Genomic DNA, 9,767 nt, shown 5'->3' with positions numbered 1-9,767 from the left:
ACACACACACACACACACACACACACACACACACACACACACACACACACACCACACAAGTTTGGAAGCTTGGAGAGTGTCAGAGTTCCTCTCATTCTTCTTCCACATAGAAACAGACAATGATCATGACCTTACACTACTGCAGACCCTAGCTTCCCCGGCACACACGCAGATCAGCCCCTCCTCAAGCCAGGAGACCTTGCTCTTGGGATCAGAGCTCTCCGATAGGCAGAGCAGTCTTCATTGTCACAGCTTCCTAGCTACTGGCTTTGTGATCCCCCTCCTTTTGTCTAATTTTCCACTGTCTAAGGCTCTTATGTTATGGTCCCTGTCTACCCTCACCTCTCCAGGTACCCCATGTCCAACTCTGGCTGCCTCCCATGTCATTATCCCAGGGTCATGAGGAGCAGAGTGATTTCTGAGAGCATCCCTCTGCCCAAAGACAATGCCCTGGTTCTCTGCCCTCCCTGAGATGTCCCCCTTACCTGGGCTCTCCCTGGTGGCTGCTGCTGATCTGGCAGGAGATGCCCGGATGGGGACAGCCCCCAATGGTGTTGCTCTAACAAGGTACACTCTCGTTGGGGATGATGTCGTGGAGGTTGACCTGGCCGACGATGACCTGGTAGGTGATACCCCAACTGGAGACGACCTTGCTGGAGAAGCCTGAGGAGGAGAAGCCCGGGATGGAGATGCCCGGACTGGAGATGTCCTTGCTGGAGAAGCCTGAGGAGATGCTCTTGCTGAAGAAACCTGAGGTGGTGTCCTTGCTGGAGAAGCCCGAGGAGGTGTTCTTGCTGGAGAAGCCTGAGGAGGTGTCCTTGCTGGAGAAGCCTGAGGAGGTGTCCTTGCTGGAGAAGCCTGAGGAGGTGTCCTTGCTGGAGAAACATCCTGCAAATAGAATGAAGGACATTCCTGTGTCTGCTCCCAGCCAGTCCATTCCAGATATGGGCCCTAGTGAATGGGAGGTGAACACTCTGGGGCAAGTGGCAGGGGACAGAGAAAGGCCTGTGCTTGAACATACTCAACACAAGTCCTGAGCAGAGCAGTCCTGAGTTCTCCTCTTGAGAACATCTGACACAAGCTGAGATCATTGTCACTACTGAGTAGACACCGCAAATATAATTTTCAAGTCCTCCCCTCCAGGATTCAGAGGCGATTGGATTGGCCACATCTTCACTTTACTGGGCCCCGTGTTCTGTGTTCAAGGAAGATTTTGACCACACTCAAGGCAGGACCCAGAGAGTCTCCCGTAGAGAGCTGCTGGGGTCCATCCACGGACAGGGGTCGTTACACATGAGTGCCCTTATCCCAGCTGGCAGCACGGGGATGTATCTGACTGTGTTTAGGGACATTCAGGATCCTGCTTCTGCTGCCCCAGCTGTTCCAACACCAAGGTCATCCTCTTACCGCTGCTGTCTAGATAATAGATTTCCAAAATAAGCTGACTTTTTTGGCCCCTACAAGGAGGATGGGAACAAAAAAGGAAGAACTAGAGAAGACATACTTGTTTCTACGGGTGCCGAGAGGTGAACCCAGGACACTGTGTATGGCAGACAAATGCTCCATTGCTGAGCTACACTCCTCTGGGCTTTGGGTATACTAGGCAACTACTCTGCCCCTGAGAAACGCCCTCGGCTGAGAATGCACTCGACGACAGAGTCAGGCAGCCCTGGGGCCCAATCCTGGGCCCATCCTTGCAAAGCAGAAGGACTGGAACCAGCCCGAGTCACTTAAAGCTTTCTGTTCATCTGGGATATAGTCTGGCACTAATCAGGGGAGTCCTCGCTGGGGTCCAGGATGCAGAAGTCACCTGGTAAATAACGGTTTCTTCCCCCCCTTGTCTCTCCATGCAGAGGGTCAAGAGAACCGAGATTCAGTGGCCATGGCGATCGAGTGAGTGAGGGGAGAAAAGAGTGTTGGGAAAAAGCCAGACTGTGGTCCTTTATTTAGAGGGACAGGACTCAGTGATGTGATGTCCTGAGCGAACTTCCCAGCGGTGGTGGCCTGAACCTTGTCTCCTGGCAGGGGCCTGTGTGACAGCACCTCCACTGGTGCCCATCCTTGCAAACCCGCTCCACTCTTCCCCACCACTGGGGGACTTCCTATGGTTAGATATAACAAAGTACACTTTAGAATCTACAACAAACTTTCACGTCTGTATCCTTGTGGGGTTCTCAACTCATCCTGAGAGTTGCTTCATCTAGAAGATAATTTTCTAAAGTTGGATTACCAAAACCACAGAGTCAGGATCCCACCTGGGGCTCCTTACTTCTGTCTTCATGCATGCGAAACTGTTGGTGCTGTTTTCTGAACACTGACACAGGGCCCTCTGATCATTTGAAGCCTGACCAAAGAATTGGTGTCTGGGGCCTTGTAAGGCAGGAGTTCCACTGGGGGCTGAGGCAGAGCCCAGGGATTTCTTGGTAGGATCTTGACCTTGTGGTACTTTTTGTTGTGAACTGTGGTTGCCTCCCTGTCCCCATTCCCCCTTTCTGCCAGGCCGGATTGGAATCTTGTGACCCAGGACTGCAGTCACCAGGGTTACACGACTATGCCAGAATTCATCCTCGTGATATGAGCAAGCGACTTTCACGCCTTTCCACGCCAGCTTCCTTATCTGCTAGGTGGGGGTAATCACCTGGCTTCATATCCCAATAGTCATAGATGTGACATGCAAAGCACTTGTCCATAGTAAGGGCTGGGATGACACTGGCTGTTGATAGTTGGGTCTGCCTAATGTTTGAGAATGCTTGGCTCGAGATTCATCTGCTTGAGAAGGGCTGCACCCATTCCCTGCTAGGGCAAGAGCCAGCCAGAGCTTGTTTGACTTGTATAAACAGGGTTAATCTCATCTCCTTCCCCATACAACCGGGAATCTATGTGAACAAGCCTGGGCTATACACGAGGGTCAAGCTATAATGAAGGTAACAGCCCATGAGCACCTTACTTGGTCCCATGTCAAGCTCCTACTCGCTTTTTGTAGTTGGCAGTGTTGGCTCCACTTTATAGATATTGGAACTGAGGGCTGGTAATAGAGCTTGCTGCCAATCCTGAAACCAGAGTTCGATTCCTGTCACTCGCATGGCAGGAGAGAAATAATTGTTGCAAGTTATCTTCTGGCCTTCTTGTGAATGTACCACACACAACACACATGTAAAAATTAATTATAAAAAGGTGATCAATTTTCAAATTTCTAGGTTGAGTAAGGAAGAGGGCTTGTTTCTAAACAGACCAACTTGTAACCAATGATGTCACAAATGATCAGAGCAGTCTCCCTCGTGTCTCCTGGGCTCACCATCTGTAGAGTTTCAGTCATACTGTCCAGTCTGCTTCTCCCAAGGGGCCTGGTAAGCAAACTGGTGAGAATGTCCATCTCTGCTCTCCTTCTTTGGTTTTGTTTGTTTACACAGTTGCTTGTCTGTTTGTTGAGGTGGGGGGGGTCTCATGTAGCTCAGGCTAGTCTTGAATTCCTGGTGTAGCCAGAGATGATCTTGAACTTCTGATCTACCTACAGGTATGTGCCATCACACCCAGTTTGGGCAAAGGTGAAGATCAAATCCAGGGCTTTGCACATCCTAGGTTTGCACTCTGCCTGCCTAGCCACAGCCACGGATCAGCCATCCACACTCTATCCAGGGGAGCTGGGACTCAGGGGAATGGACCCAGCTTCCCAGTTAAAGGAACTTCCAATATTCTGAGTCCCCAGCCAAGGACCCTAACTGTCTCCAACTGAGCTTGACCCTGTGATCTTGGCACCTCACCACAAAGGGCTTGAGGGGAGGGGGTTAAGAAGGTCCGGAGCAAGGAATACAGGGAAATTAGGGGAGGGAAGATTTGTGAAGTTGGAGTAAGGGAGAGTGAGAACGGAGAAGAACTGGTGATGGGACAGGAAGGTGAGATGTTGGTAGAAGCTAGAGGAGTTACTGCTGGAAAGCCGGTAGGGAGACCTGGGTCAGAGGGCACTCAGCCCCAGCCTTGACAGACTCAGCCCTGTGTTATCAGGGCGGGGGTGGGGTGGGGGGACTGGGTAGTGTAGGGCCTTTCAGACCTATGCAGGAAGACAGACCTAGAACCCCAAAATCTGGATGAGAAATGACACTTGGAGAACTGTGAGCCCCAGGAAGGTATCAGAATGGAAGGACAGCCCTAAGACAAGAAGACGGGAGTCGCTGAACTTTGACCCAGACTTCACAGGTCATTAGGAAGCACCCTCATCTTCAGAGGCCATGAGAAGAATTCCAGAGCCCACAGCCTCCCTCTGTACACGTTTCTTGTCCTGCCACTCCACCCCTCTGGAAGTGCTTCCTGATGTCTAACCTACTACAGCATTAACTCATTTCCTCCCCCTCCATCCTTGGAAAGCAATGGAAGAGATGTCACCCTCCCATATGGAGGCTTGACTTCACCCTGACAACAGATGGGGCCCCAGGAAGGGAGGATGCTTCTTGCCCAAGGTCCTTAGGTACTAAGGTAGAACCAGGGGACCAGAACTCAGGCCTCCCAACCCCAACCTTTGCGAGTGAGCACAGCTTCCCGGAAAAGAACTTGTGATGGAGTCCTTGCAGTACCCTGCCCTGCGCACAGCCTTCTACAGACCAGAGGCCGTTCAAGCTGCATGGGCAGGTGTTGATGACCGAGTTAGCACCTGGGTAACTCGGGACGTTTCCTACCACTACCATTAATTCCTTCTGACCCCACCCCATGGTCTCAAAGGTCATCTTTTTTTCATAACAATCAGGAGTAAAACACGCTACATGCTGTCACCTCTGATGCTCCTGGCTGTGCCTGAGGAGCTTCGGGGAACCTGTTCACAGTTTGTTGGGCTGTCTAGAGGTCCTGATGCGTCACTGGAGACCAAGAGGGCAGGAAGGGCATATACTATGAAGGAAGGCAGAAAGCTGGACATGGCTGTGTGTGGTTGTCATCCTAGTGTTGGGGACACGGAGACTCCGATCTTTAGAGCTCACCAGCCACAGACTAAGAGTCAGTACACTTCCAGTTGAAGGAGAGACCTTGTCTCAAGGCAATAAGGAGGATGTCAATAAAGGAAGCCAGTAGTCACCCTGCTCTGACTGCCACACGCTCATACACCTGTGCACTCACATGCACGCACCACACACATGAGCACATGCATGTAAGTGAGCATGCATGTCTGTACACACACACATACACACACATACACACACATACACACACATACACACACATACACACACATACACACATACACACACATACACACACATACACACATACACACACATACACACATACACACACATACACACACATACACACACATACACACATACACACACATGCACACACACACACATACACACACATACACACACACATGAGCACATGCATGAAGTTGAGCATGCATGTGTGTACACACACACACACACACAAACACACACACACACACGCACTCACATATGTATATTTTTTCCCAAGTCCCATATAGCAGAACAGGAGCTAAAGCACCCCCTCCAAGTCCCCATTTTTAGTCCTGTCTCCCTTCTACCTCAGCTCCCAGGGATGGATTCCTCACCCCCAGGTGAATGGGACATTCTTTTGTTCTCTTAGGTGGTGGGGCACCGGAGCTAGTTAACAGCCGAGTGTGTCTTGATTGACCTCCCCTGAGTTTCCTTAAGTTAATCAGATAGCTAGCGATTGCTGCAGGCTGAGCTCCCTGGCTCCTCAGCCCCACACAACCCACGAGAAGAGCCCCACACAGGCTTTTCTGCTGGACCCAGAAAATGTGCAGCGGCCTCTGCAGAGACAGACCAGCAGCATCGCCTCAGACAGGCCTGTGGGGGCTCCCTTCCAGGGCCTTCAAGGGATGGAAGGACCTTGAAGCCCCACTAATTGCAGCTTTCTTTCTAAGATGATGGCCAAGGTCCAGAGAGGCTCTGACGACCCCAAGAGGCCATGTGAAGGCAGTGGTAGGGCCACAGGTCACCTGGTCCCTTCCTTGGGTTGCTGCTATCTAATGCTGTACACGCCATTGCCTTCTTCCTGCACCTCCAGTGAGCAGGCCCAGACTTGGGCTCTGGGGCACCCCTCTTTACCAGTGACCCTGAGTTTTAGGGACTGTCAAAGGAGGAGGCGCATGAGCTAGACCATGGTCAGAGCCCAGCACTCTGGAGTCCTAGTCCTTACTGGAAACTTATTTTGTTCTGTTGTTGTGTTTTCAAGAATTTTGCTATATAGCCCAGACTGGCCTGGAACTCCCAATCCTCTGCCTTTCAAGAGCGGGAATGATAGGTACGCTTCCCCTGTCTAGTCCAGGAACTGCCTTTGATAAGGCCTAGAAGGTCCTGGAGTGAGGACCGTGGACCAGACTGGTCCAGCGCAAAGTCAGGCTTCACGGTGCCCCTTGGGACATGGCTCCCCCCCCCCACTCCTCCTCTAGAGAACCCCACAGACACAAGCCCCCTCAGAAGGCAGGCTGTCCTCCATTGCCTCTTCCCAAACACAAGACCAGCTTTCCCAGGCATATGCATGCAATATGAGCTCAGGGACCCCGTCAGCCTAACCAGCAAACCCTGTGTGAAGTACAAGAGCTTGCTTCAAGCTTAGGCAGCGCGTCCCTGCAGGCTCTCGGCTCCTTAATGCCTAAAATGAAGGGATTGGCAGCTCTTTCCCAGAGGCTTCCATAACATTAAGGTCTCATAGAGTTACCATGGAGCTCGGTCATGGGCCATCATGGTAGGGCTTGAGCCCTTCCCCACCCCAGACAGAAATTCACATTTTTCCCTGCAGTGGCCTCTACCCAGTATTTCATTTGAATAGAAGAGGCAACTGCTGCAAGAACGTGAAAATGACTGCCTTGGGCGAGCACCCAGGTCTTTCAGATTAGAATGCCTCTTGGCACATGAAAGAGACCGAAAGGAGGAACCATGAGATCATACCTCACTCTTCACTTGATGGATCATTCATTCGTTCATTCATTCATTCACTCATTCATCCGTGCATCCATTCATTCATTTCATTCATTCATCCATCTGTTCATTTACCAATGACTTTAAAGAACCCAGAGAGATGGCTCGGGGGTACAGTACTTGTCATGAAGGTGGGAAGTTCTGAGTTCAAATCCCCAGAACCCATGTAAAGTCGAACATGGCAGTGCACATCTGCAATCCCAGTGCTCCTGTGGTGAGATGGAAGGCAGAGACAGGATTCCTCTAAGGGAATGGGCCAGCTAGCCTGAAGTATGTATGCAACAGTGAAAACCAGAAATTCCATCTCAAGAAAGGGCCAACTCTCAAGGATGTCCTCTGACTGCCACACAAGCCCTGGAGAGAAAGAGATACGGAGAGATAGAGACAGAGAAAGAGAAAGAATGTATATAACACCCATACATCAAATAAATACTTAAAGATTAAAAATAAAAACAAAACACTGAGTGCTCAAAATGTTACCAAGCAAATGGTATTGTCTGCCTCTGTTTCCCTGCTAAGCCTCTCCTGTCTACACACAAAGGTAGTGATGTATGGAACTAGGGCCTAGTGGGTACTTTGGGCTGTCTCCAGCAGAGGAGCATCCACCCATGAGTGCCAAGACCTTCGCTTGGAGGACAAGCTGAAGTCCTGTTGTGTTTTCCCACCTGTCCACCTGCCAGGGTACGGTCCACCCCCATTGTTGCTAGACAGGAGGAAGCTGTGTTGCCAAAACAAGACACTTAAGCTAAGTGGCCACTGTTACATCAGCCAGCCTTCCCTCCCAGTGCTGAACCTGGAGCCCAGTGTTCACTCCCACATAGTCACACCAAGTCACAGGGGACAAGACAGAATGAGACTCGGTGGGGTGTGCCAGGTGCATGCTGATCAGCACCAGTGACAGCACAAAACAGGTGTTCCAGAGAGGGGTGTGGCCCTCCAGGACAAAGGCAAGCTGTTGGCGGTGCCTCCAGGTTGGGGCAGTGGGATGTCAAGGGGTCCTGAGAGTACTGGTCCTCCATCTTGGGAACGTGGCCAGCCTCCTGGGAAGGGTATGCGTCTTGGCTCAATCTGGACCTCACATATAGCCAGCAGCACTGTAGGAGGTCTTCATTAGAAAGCACTCAGCTCCTCCAAGCATTGAAAAACATGACCCACTTGGCAAACACACAAGAATAGCACGTACACCCAGTAGGACATACTTGCAATCCTACTGTGCATCATCCCAGCAACTTCCAGTGGAAGCAGAAAGAGATCTTCGGGACCATTAGTTCAGCCCTTCTCTTCATCAGGTGAGGAGACGGGTATAGAGAGAAGAGTCTGTCCCAGTTTAGAGGGGCCAACGCTAGACTCCAGACGGAGATGGAGATGAAAAAGCTACATGTCATGACTGTGTCTGCAGCTGTGGTAGACCAGATGCCATTCAAAAGGAGCCTGACTATACAGAAGACGTCTGGGAGTCCTTGAGACAGGTGCTCCATTTTACAGGTGAAGACACCAAGAGACAGGAAGCTGAAGTGAATGTGTTCTGTCATTTCTGTCTACCATAAAGAGTGGCTCTTTCTTGGGTTATTTTGCCACTTCAGTCTTGCTATGTAGCCCAGGAAGGCCTGGGACTAATTCTTTATCCTTCTGCCTCAACCTCCAGCATAGTGGGGATAGCAGACGGGTACCGCCCAATTCATCCAACTCTGCTTTCCATTAGAATACGGAGCAGCAGCATTGCCTTCTCCACCCCTTCCTATGAGCCTCCTGAAGGTCAGCACATGCTGCAGGAGCACCAGCAACTGAAGCCCACTGACCACCACTGGAACTCACTATGTAGACAAGACTGGCCTGAACTCACAAAGACCCACCTGTTTCTGCCTCCCTATTGCTGGGATTAAAGACATGTACCACCACACTTAGCTGCTCCATCTGCTCTTATTTAACTTAAGAAATCCTATGAAACAAGATAGGGGACAACTATAGGCTCCTTGCTCCTAATCCTGGGGAGGTAAGTTCCTCAGCTGGACATCACCTCTGAAACCCAGCTCAGGAGGAGGGGTAAGCTCTCTGCTTTTGCCCAGCTCAAACTCACCACCTTTTAGACAACTCAGGCCCCTTCTTTGAATCTGGGGACTAGCAAATTTCCAAGGAGGGCAATCTATGACTGTGGCCGAGGGGTCCCATGCCTCCTACAATACATCGTTCTTCCCTGTGTGGCCCCTTTCTGCTGAGCTTAAAGACATGAGCCAAAAGGACCAGAGGGGAGAAAGACCAAGGGAGGCAGCCGAGGAAAGGAAGAATCTAGAGGGGTCTGGGGAAGGAGGAGAAAAAGACAGAACCCTCAGCAGACAAATACCCAGGATCAGAATGGACCACAAGCTGACCGCAGCCTAGAACAGAGGATGGGTTGAACGTCCTCAAACCCAGGGCTTGTTAATCCTTCCCAAAGTCTCAGATCTCACAATATCAATGAAGTGCAAAAGTGTGGACAGGAACAGAAAACAGGAGCCAAGGGAAAGTTAAGGAGAAAGTGGCACATCAAACAAAGCTTCAGGGATACCTGATGTACACACATGACTTGCTTTTCACACAGGACACCCCCACTGCTCTCTATCACCCCTAAAAAGCAGCAGAAGAAAGAAGCCTGAGTTGTAGCAGAGGATACTATGGTGAGACATCAGTAAGAACTTTCCATGTGCATTAAGTCCCCTAGTACGTGACCAAGAGTAGATAAAAACCTCCTTGAAGCCGGGCGGTGGTGGCGCACGCCTTTAATCCCAGCACTCGGGAGGCAGAGGCAGGCGGATCTCTGTGAGTTCGAGACCAGCCTGGTCT

The 9,767-nt window shown here is 50.9% G+C and overlaps 1 protein-coding gene across 2 annotated transcripts in view; it reads right to left on the bottom strand.

Annotated features, from left to right (window-relative positions):
• Window positions 1-9,767, bottom strand: part of Tmprss13 (transmembrane serine protease 13) — a 29,127-nt gene that overhangs the window by 18,719 nt on the left and 641 nt on the right. Inside the window, exons 2-3 of one of the 2 annotated variants that reach the window (XM_005347228.2) lie at window positions 650-888; window positions 486-619 (exon numbers count right to left, since the gene is read on the bottom strand). In XM_005347228.2, coding sequence (XP_005347285.1) covers window positions 486-619; window positions 650-888 — 373 coding nt within the window. Of the gene's footprint in view, window positions 1-485; window positions 889-9,767 lie in introns of both variants that reach the window. The other variant, XM_005347227.2, reaches the window with a different exon arrangement.

This window comes from Microtus ochrogaster, chromosome 5 (genome assembly GCF_000317375.1).
Source record: "Microtus ochrogaster isolate Prairie Vole_2 chromosome 5, MicOch1.0, whole genome shotgun sequence".
Taxonomy (NCBI): domain Eukaryota; kingdom Metazoa; phylum Chordata; class Mammalia; order Rodentia; family Cricetidae; genus Microtus; species Microtus ochrogaster.
The sequence above is the reverse complement of the archived record's forward strand: the minus strand, read 5'-3'. Positions and strand labels throughout refer to the sequence as shown.